Below are 27,589 nucleotides of genomic sequence, written 5' to 3'. Positions count from 1 at the left end.
TAGGTACAAAACTACCAACTTAGTTGTCCATGGTATCCAACGATGACAGGAAACCTGTGTGGGAGAGTTTTTAAAAGCGGAAAATCCATTGCTCTGGGCAGTTCCACTCTCTCCATTGCTCTGGGCAGTTCTACTCTCTCAATCTCAGAAGTCTGGGTCCAGTGGTACGGGCAGATATCACAACTGGGGTCTTCCCCGATTGTAGTAGATGACCATGACTACTTCTGTGCCTTGTCACGCCTTGTTCTCCATGGAGTGTTGTAGATCCTCCTTCCTGGCCATTGGATCTCATCCGCCTAGTCCACCAGAGCTGACTTCACATGTCAGGACAGGCATGCCCCTATCTCACCAGAGTACGAGACCTGCTGGCAACCATCATCTGGTTTAGTCTACCTGTTGAAATGGTGCATCAGAGTGTGGCAGGTGTCGCATGCAAACAGCGACTTGGAGTCATGGGTGAGGGCCAAAGGCAACATTCCAGATGATTGCCGATAACTTCAAATTCTTTGTAGTTCCCAACTTGAAATAGTGAAATTGTTTAATTTTTACCCCCATTTCTGGCATTTCCAAGCCTGGAAGTTTGAAAATGCAGTGAGCAAAAATTCTAAATTGCCTTGCTACTTCTTATTTCTCACCAACTATCAGTGACAAACTTCACAGCTTTTTGAACACAAACACACACAAATGATGCCATTTAAAAACATTTAGTTCCAAGCACTGCGTAATGTCTAACGGCCACAACATGTGCACGTGACCACCGCTAGCTAGAAACTGTTCAGCAAAAGTCTCCTGTCCCAATTAAACGGCATAGTGTCCCAAGTAAAGGAAGGGAACCCCAGCTATTTTCTCAATTAGCTTTTGTTCTTTAAGAGTTGTTCCCAAGTAAGCACCTGCTGCAATTAATTGACGGCCCAATTAATCTAATAATGTTGCATGCACACTGTGAAAACTAGTCAATACTAATGGCTCTGCAGCCTGTTTCACCAACTCACTCTTGCTCAACACCACACAGCCTTCGGTCTGACATCTGACAGGAATCATTATCGAAGCCAAGGAACTCGCTGGCGGCAACTGCTAACGTTTTCTGGCAGCTCAAGGCAAGCTACAAGGATTCAGGTCAATGTTTTTTTAAAAAAGTATGGTGCTTTCGTTCTTAAAGCTGTGCACTCTTACTAACTGTGAGTAGCAAAACAGAAACTTTTAAAATCCGCACAATAAAAAATTGATTAGAGACCTTGTAGTTAAGTGCGTAGTGTTTCAAACCAACAAAGCAAATTTGCAAAATTCCTTAATAAGCAATTGATATAATTTACCTCTCAAAACAAATCAACAGAAACTGGGGCTGTGGGGAGGGCACTCCCTGTCAATAGCTGGAGAAGAGCCTAGTCAGTCATCGGGTGAGGGGTGCTATTGGGGTTCTGTTCTTAGTGCAGGTGTAGCCCAGCCTCAGTTCCTCCAGCTTGGGAATCACCTGAGCTGTCCTCAGGTTAACCTGTCGATCCGAAAGGAAGGGGGTCAGCTGGATCACAATGTACAAGTCCCTGGACAATGGGGGCAAAGACTAACCCAATGTCACCCTCACCCTGATGACCACCCTCATGTGCAGCTATATCAGGCTGTGCTCGGAACCTGAAAAGATGGGCAACAAGGGTCACTACATGTCGAGCTTCTGTCTGGCCCCGGTTGCTGAGGATGGGCTTGAACAACACCCCAGTCAGATGGACTTTGCCACAGCACCTGTTCTTCGTGGAAAACTTCTTCCAGACCAATACCTGTGACCACAAGTCCATCAGGGAGTGGTCAGCAAAGAATGTCCTCCAGGCACTGCAAAAGCCTCATCACCAAGCAGCTAGATCTTGCCTGGTGAGAGGGCCCTCCCAGTCACATCCTTCCTGCATGCCACAGTGCACTGCCCATGGGATGACTTTAGCAAGGAAGAGACAGTAGCTCACCTCTTTGTGGACTATAGGTTTGCAAAGAGGGTGTGGGGAAAGATGCAGGGTCCTGTGTCATGGTTCACCCCGAGCAGTTGCGTGACAGAGCACTCTCTGATCTACAGGTTGTTTCCAGACAGACAGACAGACACACACACACACAGTTGGACATCAAGTGCTGCAGAAGGATCAGTTCTGTGAGAGACGCCCTTTCATCTGCCCGAAACTTGTTCATCTGCCAGCACGTTGAGATGTCCATGGAGGAATGTTACCAAATGGCAAATTCTGGGGTACAAGACTACATGCTGCGGGGTGCACTGAAGCTTGATGCAGCCATCGCAAAGGATCAGTGGGAAGGACCACAGTGTAGGGTTCTTCTGCTGAAGTGGGATAGGCTGGGTTGGCGAAGGAAGCCCCTCAGTTATCGTAGTGGCTACCACCCCAGGGGGGCTACAAGAGAGACAGCAGTTCTAGCAATGTATATGAATGTAATACAACAGCATAGAAACTTTTTGACTGTGAATATAATGAAAAAGCATCAAACAGTTCATTCTTGTACATGTGCTTTATTATGAATAAAGTTAATTTTGTTTAAAAAAAATAATTATAGACTTTAAATAGCTTTAAAGAAATAAAGTGGAAAGACAGGGCGGTCTGAATCACTGAGACTGGAATGAGCCTGGCCCTGTGCCCCACCCATCCTGTACGGTGGTTCCACTCCAATACTGAAGAGATGTTGCACCATCATCAATACCACACAGCCCTGTTCAGCAGTGTCTGCACTGAACCTGGACCAGTCCACATGGTCATGACTCATATGTCCGGAAGCAAAACATCAAATGTGCAGAAGTTTCTGCTGGGTGGCAAACTGAAGAAGGATGCTTCACAGTCCATACAGGACAACAGCATTAAAGGCCATCATGGAGATTGTACAAAGCTACTCAAAGAAATGTAGGCAGTAGTACAAGCTTAGTGTTATTGTCAATGTATTCACTGAAGCACAAACACTGATGAGACTTACACAAAACAAAGGTCTCCTCCCCTTACCACACAATACTGCCTTTCTGACATTGAAAGTCCAAGACACAAGACATGGGGCACTTCCCATATCTTGGGAGTCCAACTTGGGAATTGCAGCAAGTTACCAGGTGGACAGAGGAAAGGATTCAGGGAAAGTTTAAAACTTTCAACATCCCCATGTTCTCATGAGAGTCCCTGACCTAAAACTACTCAACACAGGAATGCAGCATTTGGAATAGCATTGAGAATCTAGAGCCTATGCAGTGGAGCACACAGAACTCCAGCATAAATTGTGGAAGGAGCTCACCTCCTCCAAAGCTACCCACTCACCCACCAGTCACCTCCTGCTGTGGCAGACCCTGTGGATCCCAAAGAGGCCTCATGGGTGACCTCAGAAGCCACAGAATGAGAATGGAAGTAAGTGATCTTCAATCCTGATGGACTGCTTTAGAAGGCAGCTGAATACAATTTTTGTTTTGGTAAATATCTCTCGGCATTGGGCATGCAATCATTATTAAAATCATGACTCAAAATATCAAAATTGTTTACTTGCTGGTGATTATACCATTGATGTTCCATGAGGCCAATAACACAACTCCGCACCCAGTGTTATGTGGGAAGAGTTCAGCCACTCCTAAGTCTATGTAAACCCACACGTAGAATACTGTCCTGCTCACCTCCCCAGCACCTTCACCTACCTTGTATTGGCTGAATACCCCATATCCAAATTACAAAATCCAAAGCCCTCCAAAATCCAAATACAAATGTATTTTATTGAGCACCGACATGATGTCACAAATGGAAAATTCCCCATGACGCTAGGAAGGTCCCTAGGCAAAGCACAGGTCTCTGTGTACCACAGACAGCTCTGAGAAGTGACCTCACATATGTAATGAACAGAAGTTAACAAACAATAGAAAAACAAAGTGAAAAATGAAGATTGATCATGTATTGTCAAGTCAGAATGACCATATGCCACTTAACAGTATGTGTATCATGAAGCAAGCAACAATTTATTATGACAGACTGAAAACTGAAGGTAATTGTGAATACTCAGAAGGCTGATTGCAGAAATCTAATAAAAGAAAAGGCATTAAATTTTTATAGCAAATGCTGGTCATGAAAATCTGACACCAGAACAAGCCTATAGTGCTGATTGTTGCTATATCTCACATAAAACCTTAAAAAAATGTACAAATACAATGTACTGAAACCTTTTAGTGAAAACATGGCATCGTAGGTGAAGACTGAAAGTTTGCCATTGTTCAACAACTAAGTCAGGTATTCTCCCAATGCTGCTGTGATGATTTTGTTACTCTGCACACATTAAAATTTTATTACGTTAATGGTACATAATTTTTACTGTTAAGTACATATGTGAGATGAACAAATGAAAGACCAATAGTACATAAATTCAGAGTCAGAAATGATGGTAATCCTAAGCTATTTCATTATATATTCCAAAACCTGAAAATATCCAAAATCTAAAACACTTCCAGCTCCAAGCATTTCGGATCAGGGACACTCAACCTGTACTTTCATGTCAAGGCCATTCTTGAAATTAGTAAAATATATTGATAGTTACAATCAGTCTAGTGTACCCACTGCAGCAACATACTACTGACTACATGTAATCAATGACTGATCACTCCACCGCCTTCTGAAAATCTAAGTAGACTCTGGTTACTGGGATACCCTCAAACAACAACCTGGTACTTCAATCAAAATTATTCCAACAAATGACTTCCTTTCAAAACTAACTGATTCACCCTCAAAACTATCTAATCACAGAGGGTTAATGGTGCGAGGATTAGTTAGCAATTTGCAGCTCATAGTTCTGCAAGCTGAGGCTAGTAAAGTTCTAAGGCTTGTTGCTGGTCTGACATCACAGCAATCCATGCTAATAAAACTGTACATCAAGTGAACAGTCGAAAATGTGAACAGGGCTGAATAATTGTTCAATATTACTGAAAGGTTGGAAATAAGACTTCAAATACAGTAAAAAAAGAGAGATCAGGATAAGATGATGAGTAAAGTTCCAGCTAATTTATTTCATTTTGATTTTTTTCTGCCCCTATTCTTGTCTCCAACGTTAATGGTAATGTGGTTTGTGTATCATGTACTCTCCTACCACAATGAATGCACTACGCTTTATTATCTACTGCATAGACTTGCATCTTAAAGCAACATATTTCTAACAACGCCAGTAAACCACAACTCTGAACATTACGATCATCTTAAATATCATTCTTAAGTACACTTGCACAATCCAGCAACAACAATTGACCACAATCTCATCTTCCCTGCCCAGCTCATATCTGGTTTGAAGACGTACATGGAACATCTAATTCAGGGGATAGTTCCATAAAATTGATGCTGTTGTTATGAGATCTCCTGCTATCAGATTATCTTTAATCTGCATACCTTTACCACGCTCTCAAAGCTACTACTTATATCAGTCTCTCCTGGACTCCATTTTGTCAAAACGTTCTCACTATCCTGTCTATCCTTCTCTTTGATTTAAAATATGTTTGACATGATTTTTCTTATGAAATGTCATTGATCTAAAACATTAATTTTGCTTTCCTCTTCACAAAAGCTAAGTAGTTCCAGCATTGTTTACTTTTAATTTGCTGTCAGTAATGCTTCCTTGTGATGTTTTTTCAGAGACATCCATTTTCCATTCCTGTTAAAGGGGATGTACCAATAAACCCTCATCCTGTAGGAGCTTCTTGACCAGAGCAGCTGTCTTGGCGGCTTGCTACCAGGTGCAACAGATTCTCAGAGATGTAGTTAGTAGTGTAGGTGATAGCCTACAGCTACTGACTTCAGGTGTTCTAGTGAGATAATGCACAGTCTTGTTGAGTTGCAAGAGCATCTTGTTTGGTGACTATTATTGCACGTGGCAGCCAAGTATCCCCAAGGCCAAAACCACCATAGGATTTTTTTTTTTACTTCGGTGTTTCCACAAATATCTGCAGAAGGCTTGATTATATTTTTGCCTATTTCCCAATTTCCAAAATATGCAAATTGAGGTATATTACCTCATTAATAGAAGTGGGAGCAGAAGAGAGGATGTAATTTATTTTACTTGTAGTGAGATTTGTTTCTTATTTCCAAATAAATCATTCAGATTCTTGGATCTCCCAAAACCCCAACTAGGCCGCAAATCTCCTTGACTATAAATTCAATTTTCTCTCCTGCTATGTTGCGTTGGCACCCTTAATGCTATATATATATATATATATATAAACTTCAATTTGTGATCTTCATTGTCCCTCTGTCCCTTCCTAGGTTCAATGCAATAACATTCTAACCAGTCTTACTCTCCCACAACTCTGCAATTTGATTTCCTTTCATACATTTACTCAGTTCCATTTTGAACTAATGCTGACAACACATTCCACATCTTAACCGTTCCCTATGTTCTAAACCACTTAGGCAGATCTTCAGTATTCTTGTCTGCTCATGCCACGTTGCCAATTCCTGAACAAGTGTTTATAATTTAGGTTCCTTGCACTTTGTGTTTCACAATTTGTAATAAAATACATCTGAACCTGCACAATAACAACATACTTAATCAAACACTAATCAAGGACAGGGTATAATTTCAAAATATGTCAAAATAGTTATCAATACATCAATCAGCAATTACTTTTAACTCCACAGTGTTACATCGTGAATTTATGAACTTACCTCCTAGAATTAGTTCCAGTCAAAAAAAAAAAATCCACAGAACTCCAGTTTAGCACATCTGAGTTTGATATTTTGATGGGAATCAATTGACCTCTTTAAAGAAAAGAACTGACAAGTAACCTCATATCTGGGCCTAATTCTCGAATAAAATGCAGAACCATGAAAAAATAGAAACATAAAAAAACTACAGCACAATACAGGCCCTTCGGCCCACAAAGCTGTTCAGCATACATTCAAAGCCAGTGATACCAGTACCCATTACAGCAAAATTAAAGTCCACCCTTCCCCTTATTAGCAACAGCAAATGTCACAAATGTAAAGGGTGTTTACATGGTACCAATGCTCTAGCTAACTATAGTGCCAGCATCTCAGTGCTGTCGGATACAACGCCCATCCTGGACCTCATTCAGAACAGAGACTCTACAGATAAATCAGTTATGTGACCATACTAGAGAGAAAAATCATAACGAACAATAATCAATTTCTTGCTGACAATGACATTCTTATCATCGTAGAAGTGCCAGAAGACCAAATAATATTGCTCATATACCAAAGCAGCTGCAATTACAACCACAGAGTTTTAATTTAGTCAAAACCATTTCAAAGCATTCAAATCAATTTATGAACACATCTATAAAGTTCTCACCTCATCAGGAACCATCACCAGGGGATATTTGTCCTCTGACAGGAAGTTAAAAAGGCACCATAGCCTGAAGGCATCACGATCTGAAATTGTACAGTTTCCATTCTTGTCATGTTTGTAGTTCTTCTTTGCAGATAAGGTCCAGCAGAGTTCATCAAAGTTCTCTTTGACAAAGGCACCTTCCTCAACCTATAAAAGAGTGTTTGGTATTTAGCCAAGTGTATGATTAAACAAAGATATAAGCAGATGCTAATGATCAATGACATAATGAGTTAAATTAACTAAACTGATTAACTGAAACAGAAAGGCTTAGAAGGAATCAAAATGGGGGAACAACAACCAATCTAAAAGTGAGGGTGTAGCAAATGTGACAGTTTAACCTTCAAATCATCAATTCTTACACTATGGCAACAGTGAGCATAGCATTTAATAACATCCCCTCAAAATTCATCAATAAGCTCCAAGACTTTGGCCACAATAACTCCTCATGAAATTGGATCCTCAATTTCTTCACTTGCAGATCCCAGTCAGTTCAGAATGGCAACATCTCCTCCATGATCTTCATTAGCACAGGTGCATCCTAAGGCGGTGTACATAGCCCCCTGCTCTATTCACTTCACACTTATGACTGTGAGGCTAAGCACATCTCCAAAGCCAAATTCGAGATTGCTGATGACACCATTGACGTAGGCCGAATCAAAGGTGGTGAGGAATCAATATATTGGAAGTCTAGCTGAGTGGTATAGTAACAACAACCTCTTACTCAATGTCAGCAAGACCAAGGAGCTGATTATAGACTTCAGGAGAAGGAACTCAGAGGTCCACGAGCCAGTCCTCAGAAGATAAGAGGTGGAGAGGGTTAGCAACTTTAAATTCGTAGGTGTTATTATTTTAGAGGACCTGTCTTGAGCCTTTACGAAGTGCAATTATGAAAAAAGCATGGCAATGTCTCTGCTTACTTGGAGTTTGTGGATATTCAGCATGACATCTAAAATTCTGACAAATCTCTATAGATATGAAGACAAGAGTATATTGACTGGCTGCATCACGGCCCGTATAGAAACACTAATGCCCCTGAATGGAAAATCCTACAAAGAGTAGTGGATATGGTCCAGTCCATCACAGGTTATGCTCTCCTCACCACTGAGCACACCTGCATGAAATGTTGCCATAGGAAAGCAGCATCTGTCAGAGGGAATCCCACCAGGACATGCTCTCATCTCACTGTTCCCATCAGGAAGGTGGTACAGGAGCCTCAGGACACACACCACCTGGTTCAGGAACAGTTATACCCCTCAACCATCATGTTTTTGAACCAAAGGGGATAACTTCACTCAACTATACTTGCCCCTTCATTGAAATATTCCACAATCAATGGACTCACTTTCACGGAATCTTCACCTCATGTTCTCGATATTTATTGCTTATTTATTTATTATTATTGTTTCTTCTTTTGCATTCTGGTTGAACACCCCAGTTGGGCAGTCTTTCCTTTTTTCTGTTATGGTTATTATTCTATGGATTTATTGAGTATGCCTACAAGAAAATGAATCTCAGGGTTGTATATGTGGCATGTACGTACTTTGATAAAAAAAATTAAATTTGAACTTTGAACAAGGTGGTCATTCTGCATCAGCAAGGTCTCTCCCAAGCAGAAATTTCACGGCAGACAGGAGTTTCAAGACATGCTGTCCAAACTCTTCTGAAGAAGCACACAGAAACAAGCAAGATTGAGGACCAGAAATGCAGTGATTAGCCATGGAAACTGAGAGCAGCAGATGAGAGATACATCAAACTGATGTCCCTTCTAAATCAGAAGTCATCCAACACTGCTATCAGCTCTGAACTCTCTGAAACCACCGGAACTCAAGTACACCCCTCTACAGCCCAGAGAAGTCTTGTCATACATGATTGTTATGGAAGAGTTGCTGCCAAAACACCACTCCTCTGAAGTAGAAACAAAGCCAAGAGACTCACCTACACACAAAAACAAGGACAGGAATGCTGAACAGCAGCAGCAAGGGCACTGGACTGACTAGCCAAAATTAGAAATCTTCGGATCAAACAGCAGGCAGTTTGTCAGTGGAAGAGCTGGAGAGTGCTACAAGGATGAGTATCTAGAGCCAACAGTGAGGCACAGCAGAAGTTCCCTGCAGGTCTGGGGCTGCATTTTTGCAAATGGAGTTGGTGATCTGGTCAGAATCCTCAATGCTGAGAAGTAGCAGGAGATTCTCATCCATCACACAACACTACCAGGGGTGTCTGGCCAGTCCCAATTTCATCCTTCAACAGGACAATGACCCCAAACACACAGCCAAGGTCATGAGAACCATCTTCATCAAAAACAACAACAAAGAGTGAGTTCTGCAACAGATGGTATGGCCTCCACAGAGCCCTGATCTCAACATCAGAGGCTGTCTGGGATTACCTGGAGAGACAGAAACAAGCGAGCCGGCCAGAGTATGCAGAAGAACTGTGGCAAGTTCTCCAAACTACTTGGACCAATCTACCAGCTGATTTCCTTATAAAACTGCATGACAGCATACCCAAGAGAACTGATGCAGTTTTAAAGGCAGAGAGTGGTCACACCAAATACTGATACAGGTTTTTACTGCTTTACTGTTCTTTATAGTCATTTTTTGATGTTTACAAACATTTCATTTCTTCTTCTTCATGTGCCTTGCGAATTACACGCTTGGGCGATCATGGCTCTCCACATCGAATGATCCCTCACAGCGTCAATGATATCTTGCACACTTAGATCTGTTAGTTCTTTCATAGTGTCCATATATTTTCTTCTTTGCCTTCCTCTACCGCGTTTCCCAGGCATACGGCCTTGTAATGTAAGGCATTCTATTTCTCCCTTTCTGATGACGTGCTCCAGGAATTTAAATTTCCTCTCAATTAATGTTCTAATTAAAGATCTTTTAGTATGGGCATGTTAGAGTACTGTCTCACTTCTCATTTCATTTGGGGTATTGAGGTTATATGTATATCAAATAAGCAGCCGAACCACACCGTAGGCCCAATCCAAGGTTCAAAGCAAATTTATTATCAAAGTATGTACAAGTTACGATATACTACCTTGAGATTAATTTTCTTGTGGGCATTTACAGGAAAAATACAGAAATACAACAGAATCTACAAAAAAAGCATATATAGACAAAGTTGACAAACAACCAATGTGCAAAAGACAAACTGAAATCAGGAAATAAATAACACTAAGAATGAGTTGCAAAGGCCTTGAAAGTGGGCTGTAGGTCGAAGAATCAGTTGTTTGTCAATTATTCATACCATTGGAAAAAAAAAATCAGATGATCAGTCTAATATTCCCATTTTATCTGTTGTCAACCCATTCCCAATCAAAGAGTACCCACCAACAGTGATACCATTCATAACGGCAATGTTCTACCCTTGGGACTAGTGAGCTATGTGCCTATCACTGCTCAGTGATATTATTTCTAGACTCACTGATGACATACATTTCTAAATGTCACTTTCTAGCTTAGTTTAAAAGTATTCTATATTTTGATCCCTTGTGCTTAAATTTCAGGATTTGAAGTAACTTGCTTGGATTTTTAAAGCTGTTTCAAGGTTATTTTGTTTAACTAATTTAATATAATCAAACTACATGAAGTAAATTCAAATTACAGTTGAAATACCATTATTGAACACAACTCTTAATAAGAAAACATATTAAGAACAGTAAATTTAAGACTAACAACAGATGATATAAATAAAGGTTTTCGGTTAATACAAACTTCCTCCTCTTCTCCACAACCAGGGGTGCAGTGCTGCTGGAGCTCACCAGCACACCACTCTGGCCCCTCTGTAAGAAAAAGTCAAAATAAACAAGGGGGGAATTTAACAGCGGCTGCATATTAAATAGAGGGAATTTTACAGAAGTAGGGGTTGGGGAGAGGGGGTGGTGGCTGGTGGGGAAAATACCACTAATAACATTAGGATATTTTATCGTTTTTGGTGAACTCCTAGAGCTGTGACTGTTTTGTGAAATTCCTCCTCGCTCGACCCGTTGTCCCAGCATACCCTGCTGTAACCTCCCGCCATTTCACAGATTCTCAGTATCTCTCCAGCATTCGTTGTTTGAGCAATGTTCACCGAGAAAATAAAAATCTTAGATCTTTTGAAAAGTGGCATGTCGCTTGCTGAAGTGGGCCGTAAGGTCGGTAAGAACGAATCGAGCATTTGCACAATAAAGCAGAAAGAAGCTGAATTTCATGGAAGCGTTAGTGCTACCCCTACAATGGCAAAAATGGTCTCTCTGGTTCGTGACAAAGTGCTTGCAAAGACTGAGAAAGCATTAAGTGTGTGGCTAGAGGACATGTCACAGAAGCATATCCCTGCTGATGGCAAAATTATGCATGAAAAAGCACTTAGTCTCTATGAGCACTACTGTGAGGAGGTTGAGGAGAATGACAGGAAGGAGTTTAAGGCTAGTAAGGGATGGCTGGCTGGCTATGTAAAGTGCTACAGCCTCAAGGTTTAAAGATCACGGGAGAACCGACATGGCAGATGTACCAAGTATCCTATTATGGAGCCAATCGAAGTACACGCTTGAAGTCTCTCAGAAAAACATTGTTGATCACAAACTATCAAAATCTCACACTGCCGCTCTAAGTGTTGAAAATATAGCTAGTGAAGATGCTGTTGGAAAATTATGTGATACCATGAATGCTTCACATCTAAAGGCAACTTGTTCAATTTTTCGTCCCGCATATTATTTAGCTCAGAATGACAGACCGTACTATGATCACTTTGGCTTATTGGAACTTCAAAACAAACGGTATTGACATTGGAATTGGACTGCATTCCCGCACTAATACTACAGAGATAATTAATCACATAGCAGTTAATATGAAAAAGAAAATTTGCCAGCATATCAAGCAGATAAATGGCAAATTTTCCATTCTCATTGATGAATCAACAAGCCTGAGCATTAAGACCGCCCTAATAGTTTATTTGAAATGTGAAAAGGTGATAGAGAAGGTGATCCCCATTTTATGTTTTTCGTTCTAATTGAACTGCCTGATCAGAAAGCTGCAACTATTGCTAAGCATCTATTGAACTGTCTCAATAACCATGGGTTTGATGACTCTTACTTGAAACAGAACCTTGTAGCATTTGCAAGTGATAGGGCAAGCGTAATGCTTGGTGTCAAACCTGGTGTTGCTACAATTCTCAAGGAACATTACCCTGATGTGATTATTTGGCACTGTCTTAATCACAGATTAGAACTTGCAATAGGTGATTCGGTGAGAGAAGTTCATGGAATAAATTATTTTCAATCATTTCTGGAAAAATTCTACTCTGTTTACAGCAGATCACCTCTAAATCAAAAGGAACTGTCTGAATGTGCCTCTCAACTAGAACAACAAGTTTGCAAAATAGGCCATGTTCTGGGCACCAGGTGGGTAGCTAGCTCATTTCGAACAGTTTCAGCAGTGTGGCAAAATTATGAAGCACTGGGTTTTCATTTTGAAAAAGCAATGAAGGATGAAACAAGATCTGAGAGTGACAGAAAAACCAGTGAAGGTCTGTTGAAAAGACTCTCTTCAGAAGAGTTTCTATTGGACTTAGCTCTAATGTATGACACATTGCATGAACTTGGTTTACTGTCAGTGATTACAGAAACTCACTACAATGATTGTTTATGCAGACAAACTGATCCAACGGAGCATAAGATCACTGCATGGACTGAAAGAGCAACCTCGTACAAAAACTCTAGAAGCTCAAGAGGCAGTTGAAAAGGGGAAGTTTGGAGAAATTACCTCAACAAGCAACAACAAAATTGTCTCCGTTAATTATCTACAGTTTCTTACTAGTCTCATAAACAATTTGCAGCACCGTATGTTCACGGCAACATCCTTTAAAGGTTCTCAAACTTCTAAACCTCAAAGTATGTATAAATCACTGTTAAATGAAATGCGTGTCCTTGATAAAAATAACTGGCCTGTTGAAATACCGCCTAATTATGGAGAAGCTGCAGTATAATCTCTCTGTAAGAGGTTTAAGCTTCCTTCAGAGAATATGTGGGGGATCGTGGATGCCGCATCTCCCAAGGTTTACGCCCATTACTGAGCTGTTCACAAGTTATTCCTGCTAGTACTGCTGAGTGTGAGAGAGCATTCAGTCACACGAACTTGATAATAACAACAACGCACTCAAGAATTCTCATAAATCATGTAACATCGCTTATGTTTGTTAAACTACATGGACCTTCTCTAGTTCAGTGGAATCCTGAGCTGTATGTCATATCATGGCTGTGGTACCACAGATCAGCAGATGACACCAGAAGAACAGTTGCTTCAGATCCCCGAACACATATTATGCCTGACCCTTTGTGGAAATTATTGTGAAACTTCTCATTGGTGGCATTTGGTAATTACTTTTAAATTGGTAAATATATGATTACCTTCTTTTTCTTTACTTGCTTGATAATTATATTTTATGATAATTAGTGAGTGCAACCATGCAGTACTCTGTCATATTATTAAATTAAGTATTATATGTTTTATTGTATCAGTTATACATTGAAATGTAGTGATAGGCTATAATCTTGTTAATGTTTTAACTATCACTATATTTCTGTGGAGCTCTGGAATTCGTATTTTTTTTCATCTTGGTTTAGTGCTTGACATTATAAGAAGCCCTATTCATATATACATATGCCACACCCAATTTGTGTACCTGCTCATTACATGAATGGAGTGGGGGGAGGGGAATAGGTGGGAGGATGAGAATATAAATGAATATAGGAAATGGCAAGCATTTTGTCAGCTCCGGCACCTAAAAAATTAGCACTGCACCCCTGTTCACAACAGTCACCATTTACTAAATGCAACCTGAATGAATGCAGAACGGGACAAAAAAAAACAGCCCAGCAACCAGTCTCTGACAAAACAATAGAAAAAGATTTTACAACGGGATAAACAGAGTTAAGTTCAAAGAAAGCTTGACCAGGCTTAACACCTGGCCAGATATTGTCCTTGCGAGATCAAGTTGATACTACAAGACTATCTGATTAATATGGACTGCAAGGCAAAATGCATGGCATGGTTGAAAATTTGCAAGTCCTGTCTCAATCCTTGGATGGCGGTACGCCTCCACCAAAGAAGCTGCAAGGCACCCCTTCCCTCTGCTAGCCTCCAGGTCACCCTTGGGCAAGGTGTAGTACCTGCTTAGCCACCCACCCCGCCCCGCCCGATCAGGGTCACGTGAAGCCATGGGAGCAGGGAGCAGGGAGCAGGTGGTCGATGGCCTTGCGAGCAGCTGGTCACAAGTCCTGGTTATGCAACCACTGACGCCAGGCAGATAATCCCTGAAGAGTACTGATAATGTTTGGGTCACCTGTCTTGTAAAGACCCTTGCCCAGAAGGTGGCAATGGCAAACCACTTCTGAAGAAAAGTTTCTCAAGTACAATCATGGTCATAGACCATGACTGCCCAGGTAATACGACACACCACATAATGACAATGACGATGATGGTCTCATAAAAAGTAATACTGAGGATCAATCATCATATCAGAAAGGAAGTAAATATGGATTCTTCTCCATGTCAGTGGACCAGCACATCAGGCTTTTCAGTACTGGACCAGATTTTGTTGCACCAGCACATCAAAAGGTATTGGACATCAAGTTAGTCTCTACAATGCACGTTTAGCTTTTCACAACAATTTTCTGAAACTATTACCATAGCAGCAACAGAATGAAGCTATCAGTGACCAGACTGATCAGGGCAATCACCATTCATCGCCTTGAGAATGAAGAATTGAGAGAAGATGAGCGGGTGGATTTAAATCAGGACCAGAAAAGGGGAGAACATGAACAATACAGACCCTTTGGCCCATGATGTTGTGCAGACCTTCTAAACTAATCCAAATTCAATCCAAGCCTTTCCTCCCATACAGCCCGCCTATTTTTCTATCAATGCACCTACGGGATACCTGAAGTATGAGACTCCATGCTCATTGTATGATACCCAAGGGGGCAAGTAGTTTGCTCTAATAAGAATTGACTTATGATGTGAGTTTAATGTGTACCTGATATGCAATTACAAAACCTTCATTACAATCAAAGCAATCTGCTTTTGAGGAGAGAGGCTAAACAGACTTAATAAAGGTGCTTAAAATAGCAAACAGTTAAGATAAAGAGAGACTGCATCTAATGGCTCAAGGCCTGGTTACCAGAGAGCACGGATTTGGAGCACATATTGAATGAATCAGGGTTAGGAGCGATTAAGGTTTGGGATGCAAAGAAATTCACTTGTTATGGCAGGAAGTATCTGTTTGCCTCATTGGGTCCATGTTGACACCCAGTAAAAGTGTCCATTCCTGCCCTCCCCGCCTTTACATCCTCACTGCTGTATTAATTATTCTCTCTTGTATATTCTTTTCCTTAATTCTTTTGCTGCAGGGTCAATGTACATTAAATTTATCAGTGTAGCTTTATGACACGGAAGGCATCCTGAAAACCCGGCTGAAGTCAGGCATTTATGAAGGGAACAGGTTACAGGGGAATCTGTTCCCATAATATTTAAGGGGACCTTCTTCACTCGGAGGATGGGGAGAGTGTGGAATGATCTGCCTGCAGAAGTGGTGAGCGCAGGTTCAATTTCAACATTTAGAGGGAAATTTGGATCCGTATATGGATGGGAGGGTGATGGAAGGCTACAGTCCAGGTGCGGGTCAATGGGACTAGGTAGAAAAACAGCTCAGCATGGACTAGATGGTCCAAAGGGCTTCGCTCTGTGCTGTAGTGCTCTATGACTACGACAAGAAAGGCACATCAGCGTCTTCCTGAGGAGGTTAAGGAGGATAACAAACCTCGACAGATGCACTGTTGGTAGTATCGTGACTGTTTGCACCATGGTCTGGTACGGCAACTGGAATGCAGAGGAACACAAGCAACTGCAGAGTGTAGTGGACTCAGCTCCATACGGCAGGGGTCATCCCAGGGTCATGCCATCTCCTACCATCAGGCAGGAAGAACAAAAGCCTGAAATCTCTTTTCAGAATGAAAGAAAATATCTTTACCTTAGAAACAGAGAAAGTAGAATCTGTATGATAGAAATGAATGATCAGAGACTGGTGAGTTGTGTGTGGTCCAACATAAAGTTAGTAAAATTGTTGAATCAATTATTAATCATATGTAAAGCTGTAACCAAGGCAGTTCATTAGCTGTGGGAGATTTTTAATTTGAATAATAATTTTGCCAATATATTGTCTAATTTCACTTGAGGACGAGACCATTTGATGCTTTCTGCAGCAATTATATCCTGGAGCAATAAATCATATTTTGTTTAAGTAATTAACTCACCTCAGTCAGGGATCCTCCTATGATAAGTAATTATAACAAGATATAATTTTAAATTTACTTTGGAATTATATTGTTTAATACAAAACTAATGTCTTAAACTTAAATAAAATGAATTACGCTCACAAATTGGATACAATAGAGTAGGAAACCAGATTAAAAGGTATGACTTGGGAGACAAAAACCTGGCACAGATTTAAGAATCCAAAATAAACCAACATTAAAAGGGTCAGGTATCTATGCGGTGCTGTAAAGACAATTTTTTTAATCTTCACTCAGAAGACTGACCACGCTTTATGCTCCAGCATGAAATGAGAAACACCTGATTGTTAACCAAACTATTAAGTTAAGAGAAGAGTTTAAAATAACAGAGTGGAATGATTCACACCATGAAACAAACACAATTGACTGTTCCTGCGAATTCAGAAACAAAGGGTCATGCTACGACATCTTTGCTTAAGTGTAATTGAGTTCCCTGCCATCAACCCCTGCAGTAAGGATGTCAGCAAGATTGCAAAGCTACTATACAACAACCTTAGTACTAATGAACATGGATTTGTTTCACAAACAACAGGAATTCTGCAGATGCTGGAAATTCAAGCAACACACATAAAAGTTGCTGGTGAACGCAGCAGGCCAGGCAGCATCTCTAGGAAGAGGTGCAGTCGACGTTTCAGGCCGAAGACTAGTCCTGACAAAGGGTCTCGGCCTGAAACATCGACTGCACCTCTTCCTAGAGATGCTGCCTGGCCTGCTGTGTTCACCAGCAACTTTTATGTGTGTTGCATGGATTTGTTTCCACAGGTTACGAAGACTTCATATCAAAGTTGTTGCTTGTGTAAAACCCATTCACCTTGTCCGCATGTTGATAAATTCAGCAATTTTCCATCACTTAAACCCCTCATCATGACAATGGTTGAACACCAATAGAAAGAGGAAATTTCCTTGAGGTGGCAATGGACTAATTCACTTACTCTGGATGAAGTGGCAGTACGTGGACATGATTAAAACCATGTGGGAGGAGGTATGACATCAATCTCCTTTGTGTTATAAAAAGTGTACATTTAGGATCTAATCCCAGTAATGTACAAGAGAACTGTGGATAAATTTGCCACATAGCAATATGGAAATAACTCTACCAAGTAATTGTCAGAAGCAGTGCTGTTTATGTGATAAAGTGTTATACAAAACTGCTTAGTAAGGAGTGTTTGAAGTTAAAGAGGTACTTTGAAGGTGGTAGAGGTATTATTGCTTGGATGGTAGGTTTACAATAAATCCTTAATGAAATATCATGCATTACTGCTTTGTGAGATGGAAGTGTCTTATCCTACTGTGACAAGTGCAGGTCAAATTTAAGAATTACAGTGATAGTGCAGACGTCAGTTCACAGAAGTACAAGTTGAACAAATTCTGATCACAGTCCTGATGAAAGGTCTTCGCCTGAAACGCCAACTGTTTACTCTTTACTTAGCCTGCCCTGAGTTTCTCCAGCATTTTATTCGTGTTGCTTAGAGAGGTTGAGTAATTTCCCTGCTTTCAATAAAGCCTAGTGACTGTACTACAGAAGTTGAGAGTTGAGCACATTTTAAATTTTAAAAAATGAGTTTAAAGTTTTCTTTGATATACTTTCTAATGATAACTCAACATGTGACTAATACTGTAATCTGAACATCTGCAAAAGGCACATTTAATTAGATGAACTACAAGCTGGACTATTTTAATTTTAAGTTCTTGAAAATAACTTTTAAAAGTATGTTCAGAATTATTAGCAACACACATCAAAGTTGCTGATGAATGCAGCAGGCCAGGCAGCATCTCTAGGAAGAGGTACAGTCGACGTTTCAGGCCGAGACCCTGACGAAGGTAACGGCCTGAGACGTCGACTGTACCTCTTCCTAGAGATGCTGCCTGACCTGCTGCGTTCACCAGCAACTTCGATGTGTGTTGCTTGAATTTCCAGCATCTGCAGAATTCCTGTTGTTTTTGTTTTTTTTTCAGAATTATTATCTGTATTGTGGGACAGGAATGAACTCCTTAGCTGTTAAAATATTAGGTTTTATAAAGTACCTAGTGTATTTGAAACCAAAAGATCAAGTTTAATAGATCCTCACTGAAGGCCCATCCTCAAGCATCATTAATGGAACACTCATCAACTCATCTTATCAGCAGGGCCAATTCTGTATGATTATTTGAAAGCTAGCACTAAAGGTCACGGAAACTCTAATTTTTCATAAACAATTTACACCTATAAGTTTTTTTTTTCACATTGATTTCAGCTAAATTTTACAAAAACAGGAAACAACGAAATCTAAATAAATGAAAGGGTATGCCGAAAATGACTTCCAATAAACCTCAATGTGCTGCAATTAAGGATCAGTTTAAAGCAAAATAAAATATGATTTGCAGCTTTGACAAAGTAAACTTGACTGTACTCTTTTCTATAGATGCTGCCCTTCTCCAGCATCTTGTGTGTGCTGCTTCAAAGCAGGGAAACTTTTGCATTGGCGAAAATACTAACAATATCAACAGAAAATAAAACCTTTAGCCTTTCTCCTCAGCAGGATTAGACGATGATTATTCAAATGGTAAAATCTTCAGCTTTCCATTGCATGCTTGTCAACAATTACAGTCAATGACATAAAACAAAAAAACTTAAGCCAAAGTACTGAAAGAACCAATTTTAAAATGGTATCTCATCAAGTGTACTTGAAACAAATAAATCATAGGAAATTCATCAAATAGCCACCTGCTCTACTCACTTTACACCCACGACTGTGTGGCTAAGTACAGCTCAACACCGTATTCAAGTTTGCTGATGACACCACTGTTGTGGGCTGTATCAAAGATGATGATGAATCAGCATACAGGAGGGAGACTGAAAATTTGGCTGAGTGGTGTAATAACAACCTCTCACTTAATGTCAATCAGTACAGATTGTAGACTTCAGGAGAGGGAAACCAGAGGTCCATGAGCCGATAATCATCAGATGACCAGAGGCTGGAAAGCGTCAGTAACTTTACATTCCTGCGTGTCACTATCTCAGAGGACATGTCCTGGACCCATCATACAAATATAATTGCAGAAAAAAGCACAACAATGCCTCTACTTCCTCAGGAGCCTGCAGAGATTCAGCATGTCATCAAAAACCTTAGGAAACTTCTATAGATGTATAGTGGAAAGTGTGCTTACAGGCTGCATTATGGCCTGGAGAGGGAACATCAATGAGTGGAAAATCCTACAAAAGGTAGTAGATTCAGCCCAGTACATCTCAGATAAAGCCCCCCTACCATTGAGAACATCTACATGAAACATTGCCGTCAAAAAGCAGCATCCATCATCAAGGATCCTCACCATCCAGGCCATGCTCTTTTCTCACTGCTGCCATCAGGTAGAAGATACAGGTGCCCCAGGACTCAAACCAACAAGTTCAAGAACAGTTACTACCCTTCAACAACCAGGCTCTTGAACAAAAGGGGATAACTACACTCATTGAAGGACTCTCTTATCTCGTTATTTCATGCTTGTCATTTAGAAACATCGAAAATAGGTGCAAGAGTAGGCCATTCGGCCCTTCGAGCCTGCACCACCATTCAGTATGACCATGGCTGATCATCCAATTCAGAACCCTGTACTAGCCTTCCCCCCATACCCCCTGATCCCTTTAGCCACAAGGGCCATATCTAACTCCCTCTTAAATATAGCCAATGAACTGGCCTCAACTGTTTCCTGTGGCAGAGAATTCCACAGATTCACCACTCTCTGTGTGAAGAAGTTTTTCCTAATCTCAGTCCTAAAAGGCTTCCCCTTTATCCTCAAACTGTGAACCCCCGTTCTGGACTTCCCCAACATCGGGAACAGTCTTCCTACATCTAGCCTGTCCAATCCCTTTAGGATTTTATATGTTTCAATAAGATCCCCCCTCAATCTTCTAAATTCCAACTGGTATAAGCCTAGTCGATCCAGTCTTTCATCATATGAAAGTCCTGCCATCCCAGGAATCAATCTGGTGAACCTTCTTTGTACTCCCTCTATGGCAAGGATGTCTTTCCTCAGGTTAGGTGACCAAAACTGCACACAATGCTCCAGGTGTGGTCTCACCAAGGCCTTGTACAACTGCAGTAGTACCTCCCTGCTTCTGTACTCGAACCCTCTTGCTATGAATGCCAGCATACCATTCGCCTTTTTCACCGCCTGCTGTACCTGCATGCCCACTTTCAATGACTGGTGTACAATGACACCCAGGTCTCGTTGCACCTCCCCTTTTCCTAATCGGCCACCATTCAGATAATAATCTGTTTTCCTGTTTTTGCCACGAAAGTGGATAACCTCACATTTATCCACATTAAATTGCATCTGCCATGAATTTGCCCACTCACCTAACCTATCCAAGTCACCCTGCATCCTCTTAGCATCCTCCTCACAGCCAACACTGCCGCCCAGCTTCGTGTCATCCGCAAACTTGGAGATGCTGCATTTAATTCCCTCATCCAAGTCATTAATATATATTGTAAACAACTGGGGTCCCAGCACGGAGCCTTGCGGTACCCCACTAGTCACTGCCTGCCATTCTGAAAAGGTCACATTTATTCCCATCCTTTGCTTCCTGTCTGCCAACCAATTCTCTATCCACATCAATATCTTACCCCAAATACCATGTGCTTTAAGTTTGCACACTAATCTCCTGTGTGGGACCTTGTCAAAAGCCTTTTGAAAATCCAAATATACCACATCTACTGGTTCTCCCCTATCCACTCTACTAGTTACATCCTCAAAAAATTCTATGTGATTCGTCAGACATGATTTTCCTTTCACAAATCCATGCTGACTTTGTCCGATGATTTCACCGCTTTCCAAATGTGCTGTTATCACATCTTTGATAACTGACTCTGGCATTTTCCCCACCACCGACGTTAGGCTACCCGGTCTATAATTCCCCGGTTTCTCTCTCACTCCTTTTTTAAAAAGTGGTGTTACATTAGCCACCCTCCAATCCTCAGGAACTAATCCAGAATCTAAAGAGTTTTGAAAAATAATCTCTAATGCATCCATTATTTCTTGGGCTACTTCCTTAAGCACTCTGGGATGTAGACCATCTGGCCCTGGGGATTTATCTGCCTTTAATCCCTTCAATTTACCTAACACCATTTCCCTACTAACATGTATTTCCCTCAGTTCCTCCATCTCACGGGACTCTCTGTCCCCTACTATTTCTGGAAGAATATTTATGTCCTCCTTAGTGAAGGCAGAACCAAAGTAGTTATTCAATTGGTCTGCCATGTCCTTGTTCCCCATAATCAATTCACCTGTTTATGTCTGTAGGGGACCTACATTTGTCTTAACCAATCTTTTTCTTTTCACATATCTATAAAAGCTTTTACAGTCAGTTTTTATGTTCCCTGCCAGTTTTCACTCATAATCTTTTTTCCCCTTCCTAATTAAGCCCTTTGTCCTCCTCTGCTGGACTCTGAATTTCTCCCAGTCCTCAGGTGAGCCACTTTTTCTGGCTAATTTGTATGCTTCTTCTTTGGAATTGATACTATCCCTAATTTCCCTTGTCAGCCACGGGTGCACTACCTTCCTTGATTTATTCTTTTGCCAAACTGGGATGAACAATTGTTGTAGTTCATCCATGCGATCTTTAAATGCTTGCCATTGCATATCCACCGTCAATCCTTTAACTGTCATTTTCCAGTCCTTCTAAGCTAATTCACGTCTCATACCTTCAAAGTCACCCTTCTTTAAGTTCAGAACCTTTGTTTCTGAATTAACTATGTCACTCTCCATCTTAATGAAGAATTCCACCATATTATGGTCACTCTTACCCAACGGGCCTCTCACGACAAGATTGCTAATTAACCCTTCCTCATTGCTCAATACCCAGTCTAGGATAGCCTGCTCTCTAGTTGGTTCCTCGACATGTTGATTCAAAAAACCATCCCGCATACATTCCAAGAAATCCTCTTCCTCAGCACCCTTACTAATTTGGTTCACTCAATCTATATGTAGATTGAAGTCACCCATTATAACTGCTGTTCCTTTATTGCACACATTTCTAATATTCTGTTTAATACCATCCCCAACCTCACTACTACTGTTAGGTGGCCTGTTCACAACTCCCACCAGCGTTTTCTGCCCCTCAGTGTTATGCAGCTCTACCCATATCAATTCCACATCCTCCCGGCTAATGTCCTTCCTTTCTATTGCGTTAATCTCCTCTCTAACCAGCAATGCTACCCCACCTCCTTTTCTTTCATGTCTATCCCTCCTGGATATTGAATATCCCTGAATTTATTGCTATTAATTTATTATCTGTATTTGCATAGTTTATTTACAGTTCCTGATCTTTACAGTTTACAGCTACTATTCTATAGATTTGCTAAGTACGCCTGCAGAAAAAAAATCTCAGGGTTGTACAGTATGTGGTGACGTGTATGTACTCTGATAATAAATTTTACTTTGAACTTTGTTTTCCTTTTCATCGCCATTTTGGTCAGCATATTTCAATTTGCAGTGAACTGTACAAGAACAGAATCAATTTTAAACAGACATTAACAAATCAACAGAAAGAGTAGACAGCACTAGCCTAGAAATTAGACAATGTTATGCTGTTAATTTGAATACTACATGGTTGAAAATGTATTGAACCCAAGTGAAACACATCAATCACCATTCCACTGTCAGCTTGCATCATTCTGGAAATATGACAGGATATTTCACACTGTGAACAAGAACTTCAACGTTCAAAGGAGATTTATTATCAAAGTACATACATGTCATCATATACAACCATGAGATTCATTTTTCTGTGGGTAGTAGATCAAAGAATTAATGAAAAACTACAAAGACTGACAAACATCCAATGTGGAAAAGAAGACAAACCGTTGCAAGGAAAGAAAGGAATAGCATATGAATAAATAAATAATACTTGAATAAATAATACAGAAAACATGAGTTGTAGTGTCCTGAAAAGTGAATCCACAGGTTGAGGAATCAGTTCAGTATTGAGGCAAGTGAAGTCAGGATCCTGATGGTTGAAAGGTAATAACTGTTCCTAACTCTGTTGGTGTGGGATCTAAGGCTCCTGTACCTCTTTTCTGATAGCAGAAGCGAGAAGAGGAAATGGCCTGAATGGTGTAAGCTGTTTCCCTGTGGCAGTACTCCATTGAATCTGTTCTCAGAAATGTATTCCTCTATCAGGAAATGTGGCTTCCCCTCTACTATGCTTGATGGAGCCTTGTTTGAATGTCAAACATTCCCTGAATCTCCACCCTCATCTTCTACCCTTGAGACAGAAAAGTAAGAGTTTTCTTGGTCCTTGCCTTTCTCCCCATCAGATAAATCCATCTTTCTGTTTGATGGTCCTGCCTATGACTTCATGCCTATGCATGATACTTCCTTAGAAGAATTCTTTATAGCAGTGCCTCCTGAAAGTTGCTATTTGACAGTTGGAACAGACCATTCACAACTGGCGTAAATCACTTTGGAGCAACACACATCAAAGCTGCTGGTGAACGCAGCAGGCCAGGCAGCATCTCTAGGAAGAGGTGCAGTCGACGTTTCAGGCCGAGACCCTCTTCCTAGAGATGCTGCCTGGCCTGCTGCGTTCACCAGCAACTTTGATGTGTGTTGCTTGAATTTCCAGCATCTGCAGAATTCCTGTTGTTTGCGTTAAAATCACTTTGGATATTAGTTTGATGTCTTGTTCACACCATTATTGTCAGTATCCTGGTCTTTCATGGACATCTTTGAATGGTTCACTCTAAATTATTTAACATCTGCTGCCCCACATGATAGTTAACACGACTGTGCTACTTTTACTGGCATGTTTTGATCCCTTAAATCATTAGATTTTGGATCAGCCAATGATTTTTTTTTCTCATTGCCAATACCTTGTTGTAAGGTGATGCACCAAAACTGGTACACGGCTGCTGAAGGGAGGGTGTAAGGTTACAATGTGTCCACACACCTGGATAGAAAACAACCCAACAGTATGAAAATTGGATTTTCCAACTGCACGCCTTTTTCCCCATCTGATCCACCCCTAACCCCTCCCCCACGGTGCCTATCACTATATATACTGGATCTCCTACCCCTCCGCCACAGTGCCTATCACTGTACATACTGGATCTCCAACCCACTCCCCCATGGTGCCTATCACTGTACATACTGGATCTCCTACCCACTCCCCCATGGTGCCTATCACTATACATACTGGATCTCCTACCCCTCCCCCACGGTGCCTATCACTATACATACTGGATCTCCTACTCACTCCCCCACGGTGCCTATCACTATACATACTGGATCTCCTACCCCTCCCCCACAGTGCCTATCACTATACATACTAGATCTCCTACCCCTCCCCCACGGTGCCCATCACTGTACATACTAGATCTCCTATCCCTCCCCCACGGTGCCTATCACTATATATACTGGATCTCCAACCCCTCCAACACGGTGCCTATCACTGTACATACTGGATCTCCAACCACTCCCCACGGTGCCTATCACTGTACATACTGGATCTCCAACCACTCCCCACGGTGCCTATCACTGTACATACTGGATCTCCTACCCACTCCCCAACTTGATTCCATCCTTCCTTTACCAGGCTCCAATTACTGTATCATCTTATTTAACACATCCCACTACCTGCGGCCTACTGAATTAGTGGAGTAAAGGTATTACTCCAATTCTCCCTGCTTCAGGGAAGTTCTCCTTTAAGAAATTGTTTTGAACCTTGCCTTTAACACTTGAAAGTGTGTCAAAACTCTTAATTAACATATTTCAGGGACCCGACAGCTATTTATAGTATAAATAAGACCTTTTTAATTATCAGGGCATCGACAAAAGCACATTTTGGGGATACACTATCCTACAGTGGAATTGGTATGTTTTGCCTTCTTTTTACACTAAACAAAAATGGCATAAAGTTTATGAATTTCTACCTGCCCATCTTCCACACACTGCTTCTCCACAATTCGGAATAGCAGGATTCATATGTATATTAGACATTTTGGGTAAGTTATTATTCATAGTATGTAAAAGGCCATAAAGCTCATAGAACACAGAATATTACAGCATACTAAACACACTGTTATCCATTACGGACAATCTGGCACATCCTCTCCATGACCTACTGATTAAGCAGCAGAGCACCATTTCAAAAAGGCTCTTTCATCTCCGCTGTCACAAGGATTGTTACAGAAAATCTTTCCCACCAAATGCAATAAGCATATACAACAGTTCATCTCTGTGCGACAGAACACACATGATAGTACAACAGTCTGTTTTATTATTTTGGACATTATTGGTCAGTAAAGCACATTGGAAAATTGTATCATTTTTCTGTACTTTATTAGCTAGTATTCAATTTATTAGTTAATATTAGATGTATTATTATTTATTATTATTGCTAAGTGTGCTTTTAAATGTTGCTGCTGTAATGAAATAACTTCCCACTTGGGGTCAATAAAGTACTTATTATTAAAGTACAGGCCATTCAGCCCACAATGTAGCAGCAACCTTGAACCCTACTCTAAGATCAATCAAACCTTTCTCTCCTACATAATCCTCCATTCTTCTATCATACATGTGCCTATCTGTTTCCCAAAGGTCCCTAATGTATCAGACTATGACAACCTCTGGCAGCATGTTCCAAGTACCTACTACTCTCTATGTAAAGAACTTACCTCCGACATCCCCCTATGCTTTCCTCCAATCATCTTAAAGCTATGCTCTATTGTATTAGCCATTTCCACCCTGGGAAAAAGTCTCTAACTATTCACTCTATCTATGCCTCTTCTCATCCTGCACACCTCTATCAAGTTACCTCTCATCCATGTTTGCCCCAAAGAGAAAAGCCCTAGCTTGCTCAACCCATCTTCATAAGACACGCTCTCTAATCCAGGCAGCATCCTGTTAAATCTCCTCTGCAGTCTCTCAAAAGCTTCTACCTCCTTCCTATAATGAGACCAGAACTGAACTCAATACTTCAAGTGCGGTCTAACCAGTGTTTTATAGAGCAGTAATGTTACCTCATGGCTCTTGAGCTCAATCCACTGACAAATAAAGGCCAACACATCATACACCTTCTTAACAAGTCTACCATCTTGCATGGCAACTTTGAGGAACCGATAAATGTGGATCCCATGATCCCCGTTCCTCTGCACTGCCTTTAACCTTGTATTCCGCCTTCAAACTCGACCTTCCACAATGCATCACCTCACACTTTTCTGGTTGAATTCCATCTACCACTTCTCAGACAGTTCTGCATCCTCTCAATGTCCCGCTGCAGCCTACACACTATCCACAACTCCACCAACCTTCATATCGTCTGCAAACTTACTAACCTGCCCTTTCACCTCCTCATCCAAATCATTTATAAAAACCACAAAGAGCAGGAGTCCCAGAAGGATCTCGGCAGAACACCACCGGTCACCGACCTCCATGCAGAATATGCACTATCTACAACCCACTTTTTCCTGGATCCCACACCCCCTCACTTTCTGAATGGGTGTACCATGGGAAACTTCATCGAACGCCTTGCTAAAATCCATATACTCCACATCCACTGCTCTACCTTCATCACTGTGCTTTGACACACCCATAAAGAATTCACAACAGGTATGACTTGCCCATCAAATACATGCTGACTATGCTTACTCAGACCATGCTTCTGCAAATACTTGGATTGTCTCTAAGAATCCTCTCCAACAATTTGCTCACCACTGAAGGAAAAAATAAATAAATAAATTGCTGCCCTATAATACCCCGTGTTAACCCTTCTCCCTTTCTTGAACAAAGGAATAACATTTGCCACCCTCCAATCATCTGGTACTACCCCTGTGGCTAGTGATGATTCAAAGATCATCACTAAATGCATAGCAATCTCTTCCTTCGTTTCCTTTAATACCCTGGGTACATCATATCTGGCCCCTGGGAATTATCTATGCTAATGTT

General features: G+C 40.9%; 1 protein-coding gene across 2 annotated transcripts in view; it reads right to left on the bottom strand.

Moving 5' to 3' along the window:
* The window catches only part of LOC140209906 (differentially expressed in FDCP 6 homolog), a 163,584-nt gene that overhangs the window by 87,638 nt on the left and 48,357 nt on the right, over nucleotides 1-27,589 (bottom strand). For both annotated transcript variants that reach the window (XM_072278565.1, XM_072278566.1), the window contains exon 3: nucleotides 7,297-7,482. In XM_072278565.1, coding sequence (XP_072134666.1) covers nucleotides 7,297-7,482 — 186 coding nt within the window. The remainder of the gene's footprint in view (nucleotides 1-7,296; nucleotides 7,483-27,589) is intronic.

The sequence above is a fragment of the Mobula birostris genome, chromosome 14 (genome assembly GCF_030028105.1).
Source record: "Mobula birostris isolate sMobBir1 chromosome 14, sMobBir1.hap1, whole genome shotgun sequence".
Classification (NCBI taxonomy): domain Eukaryota; kingdom Metazoa; phylum Chordata; class Chondrichthyes; order Myliobatiformes; family Myliobatidae; genus Mobula; species Mobula birostris.
This window is presented reverse-complemented; position numbering and strand designations above follow the sequence as displayed.